We start from the raw sequence: 20,544 nt of genomic DNA, 5'->3' as shown, positions 1-20,544 counted from the left end.
TGAACAACCAGCATACATAAAAGATACCACCGAGATGATAAAGAAAGTGGAGGGCATTGATTTTAACTCAGGTACACAATGGTTAGTTACGCTTGGCATCGAAGCACTGTATACTAACATTCCACAAGACGATACAATCAAGGTAATTAAAAAAATGTTAGCTCAAGATGGGGAAGATCTATCAGAACACTCTATATTTATAATAGATTGCCTAGAACTGATCCTGAAAAATAATATTTTTTTATGCAAAGAAACGATGTATAAACAAACGAAGGGCACCAGTATGGGGGCTACTTGTGCCCCCAGCCTGGCATGCCTATACGTTGCAGACTTTGAGCAAAAACACATCTTCAATACATCAGCACCCTTCTACGAAAATATATCTCAATGGTCTAGGTTTATAGACGATATATTTTTCATCTGGGAAGGCAGTGAAGAATATTTAACTGAGTTCATCACTTGGCTTAACTTAGGGGACGAGAACTTAAGGTTCACCTCCGCATACAGTAATGAGATGTGCAATTTTCTCGATATAACGATAAAAAATGTGGAAGGCACCCTTGCAGTGGAGTTATACACTAAACCATCTGACCGCAACACTATGCTCCATTTTAATAGCTACCACCCTGCGACCCAAAAGAACAACATACCCTTTGGGCAATTTTTAAGAATAAGACGAAATTGCACCACTAAAAATGAATATGATAAACACGCAGGCAATATGATCAACGAATTTTTAGAGAGAGGATACCCTAAATCAATGGTAAAAAAGGCCTACAAGCGGGCAAAATATTATAATCGGGAGAGTCTTTTCGAACAGAAAGTAAACCAAGATAAAACAACCAAACCCATTGTCTTTGTATCCAATTTCTCCTGTATATCCAACAAAATAAAAAATTGTATTAACAGTAATTGGAAATTAATTAATGAGGCAGGAGAAGTACCGATGCCAAAACCCATATTTGCTTTCAGGAGAAACAGGACAGTAAGAAACTGCCTTGTACATACATACCCCAACAGAAACAATAGAAATATGATTAGAACCATAGACGGCTCGAAACCTACTGGTAATGTAGCCTGCGGAAATTGCACAAACTGCACCCTAATAATATCAGGAACAAGCATCAAATGTGGTAAAACAACCCATACTTATAGATCTTTATTCAACTGTAAAACGCAAAACGTTGTATATCTGATCAAATGTCCCTGTGCCAAAATATACATTGGTGAGACACAGCGTGAAATTAGATCAAGGATTAATGAACACAGATCAGCAATTCGTACAAAGAAAACGGCCGCCCCCCTAGTGACACACTGGTTAGAACAGAACCACAAAGTGGAGGACCTTAGGTGGTGTGTTTTAGAAGCAATAACCACAAACAGAAGAGGGGGAGATATGACCAGGAAACGTAAATTAAGGGAACAGTTTTTTATGTCCAAATTCAACAGTTACAAAACGGGATTAAATAATAGAGAAGAATGGGAGAGAATTTTGTAAAAGATCTGCAGGAGTAAAAAGTGGAGGATAAACGTGCAGATGTTTCAGACATCGAGACAGGAAAGAAAAAATAGCCAAAATACCCCTGGCTGCACATTAATGCACACCTCAAGGGAAGACAAACATATCCCTATGGATAATATTTTGAAAAATACTGAAAAATACCATATAATTTGTAAATAGCTCCAAACAACAAACTAATATTGAGGAAATAGCGTTATGACTCTAGCCAACATTGATGAATTGTCGAATTTCAAATGAACTTAATTATAGATTTATGAATGGGCAGTAATGAAAATTGACATTATAAACAAGCAGGCTCTATCTCCACACGACTCAGTGTGAAAGGCAGCCCCTTCCCAATCCAAAATGGCACCCATATAAACAACAGTTTAAACAACTATACTTAAGGCATCGAATATGGAAGAGTGCAACACAACGATAAAGCGCCCCAACTTTAAAAGGGCTAGCAAAAATAGATGCAACCGCTAAATAACATCGTGAAAATCCCTTAGACACAGGGCTCAGAAATAAACTCCATGCAAAACACACCAACTAAATTAGTTTTAAATAAATGTCAAAAGCACAGGGCCACGCAAGGGTTAAACAATGAGAAGCTGGGATAACAGTATGCCAACAAAAAGACTAAAATAAAAACACCCAGAACAACTTTTTCCTTCAAAGCAAAGGGAATAAGAGATATGATAAGGGTAATAGATTGCACATTACAAGATGGCGGCCACGTTATGTGACCGAGATCACCATACAAAGAAACCGAGCCCGGTTGTACATCCTGGCACCGGCGAATAACGTGAGCGCATTAGAGGTGTTTTGAGTAAAAAAGTGAGCACTGGTACAACAAAAAACAAAAATACGCTGGTACTATCAAAAGCAAAAATGTATTATATAAAAATTAACACCGAATAGAGACAATTCAAAAAAGTCCGCAAGAACGCTCCGTTTTAAATGGTCTAATGCCGTAAATACACGGAATTGATATAAGACAAGAAGAAACCCATTCATAGATACTTAAAAAATCAGAGAGACCCATAATCACAAGGAACAGTAACAAGTATATTAACTAAAAAAGGCACTACAAGATGGCGACCGGTGTGCCCAACCAAAAACATCCATCGAACGCAACAGATGGAATGATTAACCACAGGTGCAAGTAATTACCCAATAAGATGTAGTATAAAAAGGAGGGTTTAGAACAGCAATCATTCATTCCAAACGAGCCCAGGAAGGTGGAGGACGCCGTGCAGTTTCTTCTATCCTTGAAAGGTGAGCAAGTGAGAAAGGACCCCTCTGACTACTAACAACATGGCTAGACTTAGGTACTCCCTAAGAGTTGAACTAAGCTAAAATAATTTATAACAGTTAAAGTTAACTTAAGAGTAGAGTATAGCAAGGCAATGCTTGACTAAATGTGAGTATTTTCTGATTCTCCCTGATAGAGTGGACCGCTAATGTGATAAAAAAGCCCCACAAAGAAGAAGCTATAAGGAGAAAGAAATAAACTTAAGATGTATTCATTCTAACCATACAGGTAATACATTTTCCCTGTAAAGTAGAATTGAGTGACAGAAGTTAGGGCATCAGAGTAATAAATATAACAAAATGTATTTCACAGAGTTAATGGTGGATGAAATTATCAGAAGGTAGCTCCCAGAGGCGTCCTCCATCACTCTCAAAAGACCAAGAGTAAAGCGGACCGGTAAGAAATGTCAGGTTAAATTTAGACTAAATAGAGCCTCTAGACAGCCAGTAACATGCTGTTTTAGTTGCAAAAATATGTTGAATGTTAGAGCAAATACACTAGATAACCAGTGGTATAACCAGAACACATCCTCTTAACAGGACTGAAGCGTGTCCCCAATCTTTACCAAAACAAGTGACGCTCAACCAAAGACACTTGCATAAGGTAAAACATTTTTGGAATAAGTTCATTATAGTGCAAAACAACAGTTAAAGTAAAAAACAAGCACAGTTATCGATCATGACCTACGATACAATTTTCCTTAGAAATAAGTGATAAGGAAAGACAGCGAGCACAAGAAGAAACGTGTTCAATCTGAAATACAAGAAAGATCACCAGGATGTTCGCACCTGGGTAAGTTAAAGGGTTCAGTTTGAAATTTAAAAAAAAATCAAAGAACCCACTAAGGCGATATATCTACCCTGAAAGTGAGAACCTGTAAGGAGTAGAACACTAGGTGTCTAAATAACAACAATTAGACCCCCCATAACACAAGGGATGTATTCCATCCCTGGCATTCTGTTAACAAAATGAATGCTAAGAAACCGCAGGGCGCTTGTATTGATGTTCATAGTTACCAAATATTAGCTAAGTCTAGAAATGTTATTAAATATCTATGTGCAAATGTACGAAAATATGGGCCTAACATTATGTATCACTGTATGTTTTCAGAGTAGAATAACTGAATCGTGAACGAGTCCTTGAAGAAGGTGCAAAATAAAGAGGCACCGAAACGCCGCGTCGACACTTTTTCGTTCCTATGTCCCAGTAATTTTTAACAAAAACCATTGTATAATTGACAGTATGATGTTTTAATAATAATCTTTTTTAAAAATTATGAATGTTTTTTGCGTTTGTAAAAACCTAGAATAAATTTGTAATTTTGTACATGTTGTGACTTATTATAAATTGTTTGCATTATGTTTTTTAAATAAATAATTGATCAATATTTTTATACAACAACACTATTGTTTCATGTTTTTGCTGATACCTATGGGCACCATTTTTATTGAAGTGTAAATTTGGTAACTACTGTAACACTACAAACCCCCTTGCTTCTCTAGGGAAGACCCCATGACTAATTAAAGATTTGATAAATAGTGAATCCAGGAGAAGGAATTCTGAATTTTTGCTTTCAGCCTCTTTAAGCCTTTCACCGTGCTTGTCAAGATTTGCGGCCATGTTGTCAACTCCCTGCGTGATGGAGTCCAATTTCCCGTGCACGTCCTGCAGACTTTTGTGTATAGCTTTTAATGTTTGCTCCATGACATTATGCGATTCGGCGTCGTTGTCCATTTCAGAGTCTGAGGGCGCGCTGGCGCCCTTCGTAGTCTTCTTGGGATCAAATGCCAGCTTGGAGTGTACTTTCTCTGGCTTACCCATTTTTGCTTGCCCAATGGATCTCAATGCGCGATGAATTGTGCGCTCCAGTCTGGGTGCGCAGGCGAGTGGTGTTCGCTGTATACCTGCTAATTCTATATATAGGTTGTGCAACCAATTATTTTATTCATGCAGTGTGCGGACGTAGCCGTTTAACACCGCCGACTGGGAACTCAGCGTATGTCGCGCCTTACAGGGTGCCAGATGGGCGGAGATTCGCCACAGTTCTGCCAAGCGTCGTCTCTGAGCCGTGATCCCGCTGACAGGGGAGGTTCATTTGAGTCCTATCGGCACTTCTCCCAGCCCCCGTTATTCCGTGCGTTGCACCGATGGCGTCGTCAGTAAGATGCGAAAGGGTCCCGATCAGCGTCTTCTCCGTTTTGCGCACCTTGCCGCTTTCACTCGCCTCTCTTCGCGCCCTTCTGGTATTTCGACGTCTACTGTGACATAGGGTATCTCCAGATAGGCATGTGTCAGCGCGTTGGCAGCATTGTTCCCCCGCATAGACGCTGCAACGGTACCTGCATCGCCCTTCAGTTGTCCGCCAGTCGCTGCCGGTACGTTGCCGCCATCAGATTTGCATTATGCTGCTGCCTTCTCTCCCTAACCCCTCATGGGCGATGCCATCTTGTAGCCCCGGACCGCATACAGCCACTCTCCAGCGGTTCTTCGGGGCATTCGCAGTATCGGCAAACGGTGTGGAAGTGCCTTGGGGTCAGCACGCTCACCATCCGGCGAGGTCAGGTGCTGTGTCGTGAATGGTCCGAGGCCAGTTCACGTTTTCGAGCCCTCGCGCCACCATCTTGCGCCCCGGTCCGTGACAGTCACCGGTGTCTGGGAACCTCCACTGCAGTTGCTGTACAGTGTCCACTAGTCCTCGCTGCCGTTCCCACTGCCCCACCGCTAGTTCGCCGGGTTTACAGTGCGCTTTTACCTTCCGTGTGTGAAATCCGTCTGGTCTCGCAGTGCAGTTGATTTACGGGGCCGCCATCTTAGATCAAGTCGGGCGCCAGCACCTCCGGACTCAGAGGCTGTTTCCCGGTCAGCAGAGGCTCGTCTCGTTTGTTTCACTGCGCCCGGTCATTCCTGGCTCATTCCGATTACACTTTATGCCGGTTTTGTTTTCCAATTCACTAGCTTTCCGCCATAAGATCCCGTTAGGAGACCCTGGCCGGCGGAGCTGTCTCAAGAGGCAGCCATTCCGCTGTGCGCCCTCTAGCGCCCCCTTCCATCATAGACTTTTTAGCATAACTGGAATACTGAAATATAATTAGTACTGGAATATATAATTGGTCCTTCACACCAAGCAAATCTTACTTTCTTCTCAAGGAAACATTGATTGATTGATGTTAATATCATACAATGTATTGACTGTATAACCAAACAATGCACATATCTGGATTCCAATTTCCTAAATTACATTTTGTTTACATTTTTGGTCCTAGGTAATTAGTCATGTTTCAATAGAACTCGGATAAGAGTTATTTCTTCTTTATTTCTTTATTTCGGCATAAATTTGCCATAAAAGATTTGCACAATAATACATTTCACTTATAAAATGTTTCAGTTCTCAGTTGTAATCCATTCGTTATAAGTAAAACAATTGTGCCTAATAAAATAGTTACAGTTAAAAGAAGCATAAGAACATAACAACATGCCTGTCTGGTTCACTGTACGAAAACAAGAGTCTTAGAAGTACACGGGGCCTCCGCTTTATCTTTATAACTTTAAAACTTTTTTCCTACGGACAAAATAGATAGAATGGAGGAATCTACTGGCACTGAATACTATGGTTTGAGTTGTATCAGATTTGATTATTCTAAGTGCCGTCTTACATGACCTAATGCCCAAAAGATTATACAAGGGTTTAATCCACTTTCTTCTGGCCAGCACATAGGCTTGGCAAAAGAAAAGGATATGCAGGTCGTCCTCCTTGTGATCGCCCTCACACATAGTACAGGTTTCACTTGCCATTGCGGTATCACCATTACTTTTCCTGGACCAATGCGCTAGAGTAGAGTTAGTCATAAGGTTCCCGTACCTAAATTTCATAAATAGGGTTATGCGAGTGGGGGCTCAAATTCATCAAGGAAAACCTCAAATAGGGGCTCATCCTTGAAAGTTAAGAAATTGCTGACTAAAGTCCCACCACTGTTCCCATTGATTAATTGGTTATTAATGAAACCCCAAAAAGCCTTTTTCACCATGTTTTTTTAATTTGACGGTAACCTTTCGGGGCATTCCCAAAATTGAGGAAGACCTATTTTAATAAACCACGTTCTAATATGTTTAAGCCAGACAATGGAATTTGGTACATCTAAGCACATTCTCTCTTTAAGCCCATTTCTATAATCAAGCAACTCTGGTGTCTGCCACAGTCTCACCCAAAACATTAATGGCCTGACAATGATGTAATGGTCAGTCCTCTTAATATTCAAGTCCAACTGAAGAGGTACCAGAGGGGTACATTTTGGGGCCCTTATGATGCTTCGCATGAATTTGTTATCCATGATTCCAAAAGCGTCGTTTGACGCGGGACCCCAAATATCGGCGCCATATAGGGCTGCCGGTTGGACTTTGAATTTTAAGAGCTCCACTACTGGTGACACAGCTTCGCTGATGCTTAAACTTTGCTTCTTAAGAATGGGTTTGGTATTCTGTGCAAATATTACCTTGCTTTTTTCAATTTGGGGTTTCCACGTGAAGTTGGAATCAAGCGAGACCCCCAGATAAGAAAAATGTTCGACCGATTCCAATTTTTAGCCATTTAATAATAAATATCCTTTATCTGATTTAATGGGGTTTAAGGCCATACATTTTGTTTTCTTTGCGTCGATTTCGAACCCTTTCTTATTACAGTAGTCACTAAATGAATGAAGTAGTGCCTGGAGACCTTCTCTTGGTTTGCGAAATTAGAATGGTATCATCCGCAAAAAGTAACGCAGGCACCCTTTCTCCACTTAGTTTCTGTGAGTCATTTATACAACCCTCTAAGTGTGCAGGAATATCATTCACAAAAAGGGAAAATAAGGTGGGGGCCAGAACGCAGCCTTGGCGGACGCCACGCTCAATTGGTATGCTCTGAGTCAATTCCCCATTGGGGCCCCATCTCACTTTGGCAAAGTTCCTAGCATGCAACTCGATTATCTGAATCAGCAAGCAGCCGGGTAACCCAGCCTTGTGAAGGGATCTCCAAAGCAGATCTCGTGGCACTGAATCAAACGCCGCTCTAAGATCTACAAAGGCGACGTATAAATGACCCTTTTTAATGTAGACATATTTACAGTAAAGGCAGCAAAACCTAAAATCTTGGTCGATGGTGCTCACTTTGCTCCTGAACCAAGCTTGGAACTTCGTAAGGACCATCTAATCTTCCATCCACTCATTTACACGGGTTAACATATGTCTCGAGTAGATTTTCTGGAGAATGTCCATTAGGCTGATTGGTCGGTAATTGGAAGGTTCCGACCGATCGTCTTTTTTGAAGATTAAGACAATCTCAGCTCCCCTCCAACTATCTGGGAAATCTGCACTACGGGACAGCATGTTGCATAAATAATTTATGTATGGTGCCCAGACCTTTATATCGTGTTTATAGAGGTACCCAGGTATTTTATCTAATCCTGGCGCTTTACCACTTTTCACTGCATTGATTTGCCCCTCTGTTTCCTCGATTGAAAACTCCAAATAATCGTTTGGGGGTGTGAGGCATAGTACTTCATCACTAATACCGTTAGGGTTTCCATCATATTTTTTATATAAAGTCATGAAATGGTTAACCCATGTGGATTCGTCAAGGTAGGTGTCCTTGACAACTCTCCCTTCGTGGTTCCCATTCGCAACTAACCTCCAAAACCCTACTGCATCCTTCGCTTTAGCGGCTTCCAACATATCCGCCCAGTTATCCTCCTCCCACGCCTTCCTTGAGGCAGCCTGTACTCGTTTCTAGGCTTTCCTAGCTATTCTAAAATCTGCTGGGGTTTTGGTTTTAATCGCCAGCAGGAGATTCCCCTTGGATACCTTACAAGTCTTGTCATACCATGGTTTACTATGGGACAAGTTATTCAGATTTTGCTGATTCTTTTTTGGCATTTTTGTCACTAATGTTTTCAATGTCATAAAGAACTCGTTGTGGAGTGCAACAAAGTGTTCAGGAGTGTAGACCTCACATGGAGAGCCCGCAAAGGCTGCAAAAAACATTACAAACTGTAAATAGATTGCTGCAAGGATATCGCCGTGCTCTAGTATATGTGACCACTTTAATGCTCGTCTATTATTACTAACCAAAACCTCATCATGTACAGAGCTATATGCATCTATTGGCAATGGGATCTCAGCCTCTATAACCAGGCGGGCTTCTAGTAACAGATCCAAAGGGTAGTGGTCACTCTCTGTCCTATCTTTCACCTCGAGGTCAACCATGTGCTGCCAAATGGACAACAAGACAATTACAAAGTCCAAGTTGCTCTTGCAGGTATTTCTAGTAAAGGTTGGTTTCTTGGAGATGTCCGACGGGAGGCGACCATTACAAGCCCTAAGGCCATGTTCTGCGGTAAACTTTACTAGTTGAACTGACAAAACTGAGCATTTTGCAGATTCTATGTTGTCCAGTAGAGGAATATTATTAACTTGATCTTCCTCGTCAAACACATCACTAATCCCTCAAACTGGTTCAAAATTACAATTCAGGTCCCCAGCTATAATAACCGCTTCTAAACCAACTGTCCTACTCAACCAGGAGTCCAGTTTAGCTAGGGTGAGTGATTCCTTATATACAGATGCAGGTCTATTGTAGACATTTATTAAAAACAATATTTTCCCTTCTCCAGTTGTAATTTTTAATGCTAGTATATCTAAGGAGTTGGTATCTATAACCTCAATCCGGATCCTCAGTGTTACTTTGACCCAGGAGATTAGGCCACCTGATGGCCTGCCCCTTATAGAGGAGACCGCTCCAATTCCAAACGATTTGTAGCCTACCCTGTGGGATGTTTTGAGTGCCCATGATTCTTGTAAAAGGCAAAAATCACTAGAATCAATTTACTTTGCCCAATCTGGGTCCCTCAAATTCTTAACTACACCCGCTATGTCCATTATATTAATTTCAGGTTCGCGTTATTGCAACTGCTTGTCGAAACTGGCTCTAAGTTTAGGGGCCTTATGTGTGAGACGTCGGTTCTCGTTGGCTGTACTCCCAGCAAATTCTGTGCAACTTGGATCATGCATTGCTCCCCCTTTACGGCAACATTAGTTATGCGCCCCCTCTCGGATGTAATCGGGCTAACTGGGCTAACTCCCCTCACTCCCTGAACGCGAACTTCCACCAGTTCATCTTCGCTGCTGTTTGCACTGGCAACTGGTGGTTCCCTAGGGGCAACATGAGCACCAGAGCCGGTGCTATTTTTTGCTCCCGCATTCAGAGTTATTTAATTGGGTGCCCTTCTCTATTTGGGCAGTTCTGAGGCAAGATATCTTACATCAAAAGCCCTTCATTATGAATGACACACTTACAATAGGCAAGTGTCTGGCTTTAAAAATTGTGACAATATTTCAAACACAAGTGACAAACAATGTCACCACATTTATTAACTCGTTAAATGCTGTTGAACATGTCAGTAGTTCTACATTCTGGAAAAAAATGATATTCCAAATCAAATGGTAGGAGTGACAATAGAGTTACACCAGGACAACTGTGTGTACATTCAACTGAGCAACGCATGTAAGATACAATGACCCAAGCACTGATGTGTATTACCTCTCATTTTTATTTTCGTCTCATATAGCAGACATCCAGAATACCTACAACAATTGTTTTTCTCCTGTTGTGTGGTTTTCATGGAGGAAGGGATTTACTTATTACATCATTTATTGTGTCACATGAAACATAATTATATATGATGTAGAGTGTAGGGCCTTACTAACTAGCCTACAGAGCTTCACTGACTATTCTTATCAACTACCTTACAGTTATAATCCTACAGTGCCTAACTTGTCTGCATATTGCATAGAAAATGGGTACAACTAATGCATTGCTTTCCTTACAGAAAAGTGTTTACGCTAATTTCCTATAACTGTAATAAGTATGGATTCAATCTGCTGTACAATCCTTACTAATACACGATTCACCAACATTTTCTATGTTCAGTTCTTGAGAGACACTTTAGTATGCTTGGTTGCCAATGCGCCTTGCTCTGTAACAGGTCACAAAGTGACTGAGCCTCTATATAAGGTCCTTAAGCGGGAGCATACTGGTTACTATGCACCTGCACTCAGAAAAATTTTGACATACCCATTCTTACCAGGCAACCACCATAATCAGCACAACAGTAAATAACCATGTCTCTCCCATGAAAGAAGAGTACCATCTACACGCTCGGGAGAAGTGCCTGTCACAAGGACATTTTTCCGTAGCTATGAGGCATTAGCTTCAAATCAACAGGACATTGTTCAAGATGTTTTTACTGTAGGCACTGCAGATAAAGAGAGAAAAGAGGAGTGGCCTGGGGATACAGACTCAAGGGCAGGGTATTGGTGGAAAACTGCTAGGATGAAGATCAAAGGAGAGATTGACCAAGTGAGGAGAGTGGCAGAGATTTGGATTGGACGGGGGTTCAAGATAGTGGGAAGAGCTACTCTTTAAGGGTGGTCTGAGATCTAGATAGTTAAACTGCGACCAAATTTGGCTTGAAGAGCTGGGTTTCCAGAACTTTGTTGAAGTGCACAGAGAATGGGGATGTACGCCACCCACATGCTGTGGTGCTGCCTCAAATTTTGCTGAAGTTCCCATACACAGTTTCAAACTACACTGAAACTATGACCTCTCTATGGGTACCAACACCAGGGAGAGACCATGTACTGGTGTCTCTAGAAATGAGAAATATGTATAGATCTGAACATAAGAGGGGCCATTTTTCTAGTCTTTTATACAATGTGGTAACTGCCAAGAATAGTGCTCAGGAACAGGAACTTCAGTGACGTATCTGGCAAGGGTTCTTAAAGTGGTACTCGAAGTGCTCTTAGGATCAGGGGAAAACTCCTATGATGGAAGGAGTGGGAGGGCATGTGAAAGAAACAGGATACAAATCTAAAGGACATCTGAAATATACACCTTAATCACTCATACTTGCCCTATTATTCTCTCCATATACAAATAGCTACCAAATGCATTCTATGTGTGCAGTTCATTAAACCCAAAAAACCCATTTGTGGAAAATGTGGATTCCCTCTGGACCACATTGTAGTTCTTGCAAACCTTTGGCCACACATCAAGAAAAAAAGGAATTCCAATGTCTATTATATACGGCTAGAAGCATGATTTAGAGTTTGACAAATGGCTCACTCTATTACAAATGTGATGGATAGTCGTGTACCTTATTAATAGTGTATTATGTCCACAGTACTTGTAATAAGACATACAAGATTTCCATGAAATTTGTGCTGGAGTAACTTTTTTTTCATTGAAACCCATTAATTTTGACATTGTTCTGCTTGTCCCAGCTTCTGAAAGCTTTGGCTAGGGAGTTCGGCGATAACAACAGAGATTGAGAGAGGAGAAATATCCGTTGGTGGTTCTCCACTGCTGCCGAAGTGGAAACTACCATATCCTGTGCCATCAATTTCATAAGGATCAAACCAAAGGAAAACAATAGATTCCTTGAATTCTAGAGTGAGAGGAAGTCTATTATTTAGGCCAGTTTGCTCCGACTTGTGTGGCAGTAGCATGGGAGGTTACCATCTCTGAGGTATGCAAAAAGGCAGGGAGTTGTGGTACAGAGGCCATCAATATGATTTATCCAAAAACCCAAAATCTGGGAAAACGAGAGTTTCCACCTAATTTAGGATTATAAATTTAGCACAACCTCACACCTCTGATATTTTATCCGGGCACTGTCCCCAGCTAAAAGTGTTGAGAATGTGGGGAATAAGTGGAAATTGCTGCTCAAAACACCAATTTGCATTTTTATTCCTCATTTCTAGCGTTGGAAGTCTACAGCGAAAAGGAATTCAGCATCTCGTAAATTAACAGACCCTACTGTAGGCCTCCTTATGAGTGCCCAGATTTCACCCAAAAAACTTGTTAACTCTGGGTGGGGTGGATTTACCAAAGATTACATGTCAACCCCTTAGCTTCTGATGAGAAACGAGGAATTACAGGGAAAATGACGACTACCACCCCACATTGTCCCTTTTTTAAGCTTTTTTTGAGGTGGGAGGCAAATATCTACCCACAATGAAAGTGAAAGTTATCTGGGAGAAAGTTCTAGATTGGCAGGAAATTGTCTCCTCTTGTAAAACTCGAAACAGCAACAGTTTGGGGCTCAAGAAAATGTATTGTGCTCGCATAGAGGGAGGGGGAAGACAAAAGGGTAGCATAGGGTGGGACGATTTGTTCTTTTTCTGCCAGGGTAGCAATTCACCAAGTGGCATATTTACAAGGGTGCGTGGCGTTAAGCACAAAAGGCTAATGCCATGCTCCACCATTCCGAAAATGCCGAGTTGCGCTGGATTTTCAAAGCTATGGCACACCCCTGCATTTTCCCTAGCGCTGGTGCTAAAGTAGGCTGCAAAGCGCCAATGCAGGCACCTCTGCACCATAGTGCAAGGATGTCTGCGTTGAGGGAATGTCTGTTTATGTGCAGGAAGATGTCCCTTCCAGACACATAAAAAAAAATCACAAATGGCAATTTGTAATTTCTATGTTTGCTGCATTGAGCACGTTAGGTGGCTTAACACCGCCTTGTAAATAAGGCAAAACACCTATCACCACAGGAACGTTGTTAAAAGTGACATTCTTGTGGCGATAGGGGCTTGTAAATATGCCCCCAAGCAGGGGTGGCTCCTCTATGTGGGCGGAGGAGTGTCACCCTGCTGCTTTCTCGCAGTGCGAGAAACAGAAACATAAAATGGTGATTTATATACCATTTTATGTTTCTGCTTCTCGAACTGCGAGAGAGCAGAAGGCAGGTTTTGGTTGGGGGCGGGCGGGTAGGCGTGTCTGCTGGAGGGCAGGGGAGGAGTGGCTTGCCCACTGTTGTGTAACATACAACAATGTCTCAGCTGGAAATGATTTAGATAGGACAAAGACAAAAAACGTGTCGTAGATCACAGCGGGAAGGGTATAAAGGAAGGGAGACCACAGAGTTGATGATAAAGGAAAGGAGTTATTATTTGTGTGTGGGTATAACAGCACTACAAAAATTGTAAATGAGGGTTTCTTTACAGGGTAGATATTTAGCATTCAAGACAGATAAATTTACCCAGCTAAAACATTGGCGCTGTTGTGGTCAATTTATCTGCCTTGAATGCTAAATATCTACCCTGTAAAAAAAACCCTCATTTAAGATTATTTGACCACTTTACTATTATCATTTTGTTAGCCATTTATGCTGTTATCCTCACCCGTGTATCACTGCGCAGCTCACTATCACTAGCACTTCCAGTGCTCACTTTGTGTGTAAATGGTCACTATATATTAATCTGTACTGCAGTGCTGTTATACCCACGCACAAATAATAACTCCTTTTCTTTATCATCTACACTGTGGTCTCCCTTCCTTTATCCCCCTCCCGCTGAGATCCACAACACTTTTTTTTGTCTTTGTCCTATCTAAATGATTTTTAGCTGAGACACTGACGTATGTTACAAACTTTACCCGGTCTCATCTAGGTTAACAGGTTATACTCCTGTATATTGTTTCTTTGCCCACTGTTGTGGGCGCTGACTGTTTGATCGGCCCCAGGGCCGGCCAAATCAGTCATACGCACTCTGCATTTTCTCTATGTAGGCTGCATGCAGCCTACATAGAGAAAATGGCCTCCCCATAAACGCCTGTGGAGTCGGCGTACCAGCCAATCTCAATGCTGCCATTGCAGCATTATGATTGGCTTAGGGGATGGGAGTAGGGAGGCTGCTTCCTATTGTAGAGAGGACGACACTGACCAACGACGCAGCACGGCCTGCAAAGTAAGTTAACGTAATTTTAAAAAAAATTAAACCTACCCGCTCATGACCCCCTCCCCGCGCAAGCCCCCCACCCACCAGCGAGTCATACCGGATGTGACTACCCCCAAGTGTTTTGCTTTCCACCCTCTCATATCCAGTGGTAACTCCTCATTCTTGCCCACGGTTTTATCCAGAAATTAAATGTGACTACTTTCATCAGCTGGAGCCCCAGGGTGAAATTTGTAAAGCATAATTTCACTGAGGCCCGCGTCTTCGGAAACTTTTAATTGAGGACCGTAATTACCTGATGTGGTATTTCCGATAAACTTCTAACTGTTAAGAACTTGGGCATCCGTTTGGATCAAGCCCTTACTCTGACAGCTGGCTCCTGTTTCCATACAATAGACCTGCTCCGTCAAGTCTTTCCTCTGCTTCCCGATTCAACTCGGAAAACTCTGACTCAGGCCCTTATACTAAGCCGTCTGGACTACTGCAACGGTCTGGTGATCTCCGCCAATGAGGCTTTGCTCAGCAGACTGCAGGCAGTCCAGAATATTGCGACACAATTGGTCCTCAATGCCCCCCCCTAGGACTGCCTCCTGTCCTCCTCTCTTGCAACTTCATTGGCTTCCTATTCGCGATCAGGTAAAATTCAAAGTTTTCTGCACCATCCATAAGGTGTTGTTTAATCTAGGCCCCACCTACCTCTTGGAGAAATTTACACTTAACCTACCTTCCAGATCCCTTCGCTCTGGCTCCAAACATCTTCTTGTGGTTCCTCGAGTTAGGAAGGCTAGATCAGGGGGAAGGGCCTTTTCTCATCTTGGCCCCCGCTATTGGAATGAGCTCCTCATACTCTTGAGACAAAGCCCTGATCATTTTCAATTCAGGAAGCTGCTCATGACAACTCTTTTCTGTTCTTGATCCAGCTGTAGTTGCAGTACATCCGTGCTGCCCATCCATAGTGCAGAGATACCCCTTCTGGGGTCGATATAGGTGCTATATAAATAAATAAATAAACTCTCTATGAGGGCCTGAGGGCTGATGTGGGCTCCCCTTATTAACCAAAGACTGAGACGGCTCAGACGGACAATGTGGTCAAATTATTTATACATTTGAACATTTCACTAGATCCAGGTGCTATAACACATATTGTGCATTGTTGGCAGTTAGACCATTCTGGTGGGAGAGTGCGCGTGTGTATGTGCTATACTTTATTGTTTAAAGGTTACATAAAACTATATACTTGTTTGAAGCCCAACCAATTGCCTGCATCACTTTGGCCCATACTAACATTGTTAATGGTGTTCTGACAATCGGAAGCTATGTAATCAAATAATTCTGAGACATGTGCATCTTTCACAAATAAAAGTGTCAAGCCAGTACCTACATGCTGTGAAATGTTAAAAGATAAACACAAATCTCTGTAAACATTATTAGCAGATCATGGAACGATGGAAACAAAGATAGTTTGATAAAATACCGAACATCTTGGGCTGCAGCCTTTCCTGGGGTAGCAACAGCAGGCAAAGCATGTGTACTGTTCCACAGTGAGGAGGAGTGCGGCTACTATGAGCATCTGTAAGGAAAACACAAACATTGTAAGTCTGAGTAGAATCATGCATGTCAATTTCTTTTGAATAAGTTGAAAACATGCACCTACCAGATGTTATGGGAAGGTGAGTCATGGGGAGAGCCATAGCTATTAAGGCAGCAATAAATACCAAGGAACTCTAAAGTATTACTCTACAGACTTTCAAGGTATCATATGAGTTGCCTGGATGTATGTGGGGGATACTGGGGAGAGATGGAATCTCTAATTTCACCTGTGTCCCCACGTCTACTTCCACTGAAAACGAGTTATCGCCCTGGACAAGGGAACCCCGCCGGCCTGGAAACATTGGGTCCAATTTGGGGGTTTGTTTCCCCCTTTTAGTTAAAATAACAACCCAAATAAGCATATATTTATTGCCTCTTTAGAGCAGGTGGTAAATATGTGGGTAGGTGTTTTCGCTGGGCCTTGGTGTGGGGGTCAGGAGGTGGGGCGGTGGGAGGAGAGAATAGCTTTAGCTTTGGGGGGGGGGGTTTCTGCACCCACATGCTGCTTACGCTGGCAGGTTGGGGCCTTGTGCAGAGCTACCGCGGTCCCCGCAACTCTACTTGAAACTATAGCAGGGCCGGCCATGGGTATTGGCGAACTGGGCCCAGGCCCGGGGCGCAAATATTCTGAGGGGCGCAGCAGGGAGCTGCCTGACTTAATGTTATACAAACAGCAGCTCACCCATCCCACTTGCTTTTCATTGGGTCCTGTAAAAGACCTTGTAATCAGCCCTTAATGTCCCTCAGTGTAATTGTTAACCCCCCTTTGAACCCTTCCCTACTCCCATCTTCCTCACACCTCCTGCCGTCACACCGCAATGATCCCTGCCCCACAACAAACGCCAAATTTTATTTCCACCCAGGGCACTGTCCCGATCTATCCGATTAAGGGCCAGCCCTGGGTCTGATGTTTTGAGGCCTGTTCGGAGTTTGCAGACCCAATAATTCTGGGCTTCAAGACACTGGAAACTCGTGGGGGCATACTATCAATAAAGGCGTTAAAATTATCGTCGCTTTAGCGGCAGGAAACTGCAGCTAAAGCGGCGATAATGGGCTTGATAATATGCCCTTGTGAATTCCCATAGAAGCGCACGTTCACCCCAGAACATAGGCTTCTATGGTATTTCTCAAGGGCATATTATCAAGCCCATTATCGCCGCTTTAGCGGCAATTTCCTGCCGCTAAAGTGACGATAATTGTAACTCCCTTCTTGATAATTTGTCCCGTAGTTACCTAGACACATGTCCACTTTTGCGCAGATCCAGCAGGGAGGAGATGTAAAGTGACTATTAGACAGAGAGATTAAAAGCAGTATTTCCACTCTAACCTCAACAGGGAAGTTTGTTCACAGCTACAGCCAAAACCGAGGAACATAATTACCCCAAACTTTGCACGAAAGCAGAATTTGACTCGGGATACCGTGTTTAGTATTTTGGGGTAAATCCATTAAACAGAAATTGAGACGTTTGTGTTACAAAAGTGTGTAATGCAAACTAACAATAATAATCATTTAATTGAAGAAGGGATTTATTTATGTTTAAACACACAAAAGGAGATGGGAGAAGTGCTTGCAAATAGTCTAACAGCTAGCAATCTCTTGGGGTGCAATTACAACCTATTGTTTTTCACCAACTCTACCATTCCAGATTGAGGGCCATTCTTTGCAATTCAGTGCTGACCCTGCTCCCCTGGGGGACAGTCATTCATGAACTGCCAGATGGGGGCCTCTTCAGAAGGGACCACAAGCAACCCCAGACAGGTTTTGGTCTTATTTGGTCTTGTCAGTAGGGTAGAGCTTGAATCCTGAGCACCGGAAGCAAGGAACTCATGTCAGGGCATACCCTCACCCACTTAGGGTGTAACATCAAACACACAAAAGGTGACAGGAAGAATGTTTGAAAATTGTCTAACCACTAGCTATCGCCCGGGATAGCATTTCTGCCCATAGTTTTTCTCCCACTGTGATTCCCTGGACGGAGGCCTGCCTATTCATTATTATGGTTTATTCATCAAACGAGTTAGTTACTTACTCATCTTAGTTACACTGATATTGTTGCCCAAGAAAAATATATTCAGCTAATTGTTTTGAGTTTTACAATTATGTACTCTGGGTTTTATTGGGGGTAACAAGCACTATATAAATGCAAACCTGTGCAAACCTTTTCCCTCTTCTATCCCTCGCTATCCTTCTCAATCCAAATAACTGATTAATATGCACCTCTCAAATTACTTTCATATTTCACTATACTAATTCACCACAAAAGCTTTATGGGTTCCAGAGCTGTGTGCTACTCACAGAAAAGAAATCTTCAACACCCCATCAGGGGTAACAAGAGCTATATAAATGCAAACCTCTTTCCCTCTTCTATTCCTTCTCTATCCTCCTGGATCCAAATAACTGACTAACCTATCAACCACTAAAATGACTTACATATTTCTCTGTACTAATTCAACACTAATCCTGTATGGGTTCTAGAGTAGCGTGCTTCTCGCCAAAAAAGCACTTTGACGCCTCGTCAGGGGTAGTAAGCTCTATATAAATGCAATTACAATACAATACAATACAAATACATTTTCAGAATGTGGCTGTACCCCTGCCACCAGTACTTGCTAGACACTCACCTCTGTTTTTGTCTTTGAACCTGGCTTTTATTCACATCCTGTCCCAAGTGGTCTTCCATAGCTAGTGAAATGTGTGTGTCCTCAGGCCACACCATGTAACTTAGCCCAGCTCCCAGTGCCTGCTGAGCAATGTCTCTGCCCTTGCCCTACAGTCACTGGGTCTAAGATGTGGTCAGTTCAGCCTTAAATGTCGGTTTGCAATTTAGTGATACCAAAGCCATAGTTATGTGGTTATTCCAAACAAAAAGCACATTTTTATTGCTAATTACTTTGATCCTGTTTGACCTATTTATGTAACATTTTTAAGTAATAAATAAAGTCATATAAGTGAGTTCCCAGCCTTATTGGCCTGATCAGGTAGGAAGGCCAATTTTTTGGAATGCCGCAAACATTGCATGTACCCTTCAAAACCGCACAGTATTCTTGCTCTCCACTACTGGAAAACCTGCTAGACAGATTTACCCTAACTGTTCCAGGAGAGTGGAAATGGCATTTTTTTCAGAAAAAATACTTTGAATTGGCCCTAAGATTAGTTGCACAGCAAGGGGGCCATGATGAGAAAAGGAGACAGGGGCTACCCATTCCATTGTATAGCACAAAAACAGCTTTCATTTGGATGCAGTGTACTCCAGTGACCCATAAGTCTGCAGGCCACTGCACATGCTGCACTATTAATAGCTACTGCCACTGGAGTAAGACCTCCAAACCTCGGTCTAAGTCCACTCTCTCCCCACAGTTCCACTGTGCCGTCTCTTACCTCCAGACCCTGACCTCCTTCATGGGAGGTTCGAGGCTGCTGCCCGCTCCAGCACCTGCTGCCCTCTCCAACTAGGACCAGACTGCCTGCAACCACCGTAACCTTTCTCAGCCGTTATTTTCTTAATTTTTTCTCTGTTGTGCCACTGTTATTGTGCCCATCTGTGTCTTGCTCTAATTCCACCACTGTTTTTATTTTCTCGTGCCTCCCTGTTCCTTTTTCCTGTCGCCGATCCTGTCCCTGCGGTCCCTTCCGCCGGCATTCCCCCTTGGAATTCCCCCCGGAATTCCCCCTCTCCTCCCTACCACCTTCCCTACTTAACAGCGGTCGCGCACAGTGGGCGCGCCAAAGACAAACCAATCTGCGCCTGTCGGCCAGAGCCAGGAATCCTGGAACTCCCACTACCTGTCGCTACGGCACCACCACCCTCCTCGCACTCAACCCTGGAAGACTTCGAGAATGCCGACAGACCTCGCTGAACACGACCTACGCCCAGTTCTCCTGCCTCCACTGCCGCCAGACCCTCAGGGCCACCCCGTACTCCAACACCGCCAACACCGGCGACACCCTAAAATGCATCCTCCTCAACGTACGCTCCATACACAAACACGTCATGGAAATCTGGAACCTACGCGACTCTCTCTCGCCCGACATCGCCTTCTTCACAGAGACCTGGGCCAACGCATCCTCCGGCCCCCGACATCAGCACCACCATCCTAGATGGATACAATGTAAACAACTCGTCAACACACCGACCCACAGAGAAGTACACACCCTGGACCGCATCTTCGCGGCAGGAAACAGTGTCCAATTTAGCTACACAATGCAGCTGCCATGGACCGACCACCACTGCGTACACTTCACCATCAACAAACCAAAGGCACCCAAACAGCCCCACGCTGACCACGAAGGAACTGGAGCAAGGTTACAGACAAGCAACTTAACTCCACCCTCACCCAAGACAACCACACCAGGGCACCCGACGCA

The 20,544-nt window shown here is 43.1% G+C and overlaps 1 protein-coding gene across 1 annotated transcript in view; it reads right to left on the bottom strand.

The window, feature by feature from the left end:
- TM4SF18 (transmembrane 4 L six family member 18) overlaps positions 1 to 20,544 on the bottom strand; it is a 147,587-nt gene that overhangs the window by 54,247 nt on the left and 72,796 nt on the right. The window contains exon 2 of the mRNA XM_086944895.1: positions 16,063 to 16,158. Within this exon, the coding sequence (XP_086801021.1) occupies positions 16,063 to 16,158 (96 nt within the window). The remainder of the gene's footprint in view (positions 1 to 16,062; positions 16,159 to 20,544) is intronic.

Source organism: Lissotriton vulgaris, chromosome 11 (genome assembly GCF_964263255.1).
Source record: "Lissotriton vulgaris chromosome 11, aLisVul1.2, whole genome shotgun sequence".
Classification (NCBI taxonomy): domain Eukaryota; kingdom Metazoa; phylum Chordata; class Amphibia; order Caudata; family Salamandridae; genus Lissotriton; species Lissotriton vulgaris.
The sequence above is the reverse complement of the archived record's forward strand: the minus strand, read 5'-3'. Positions and strand labels throughout refer to the sequence as shown.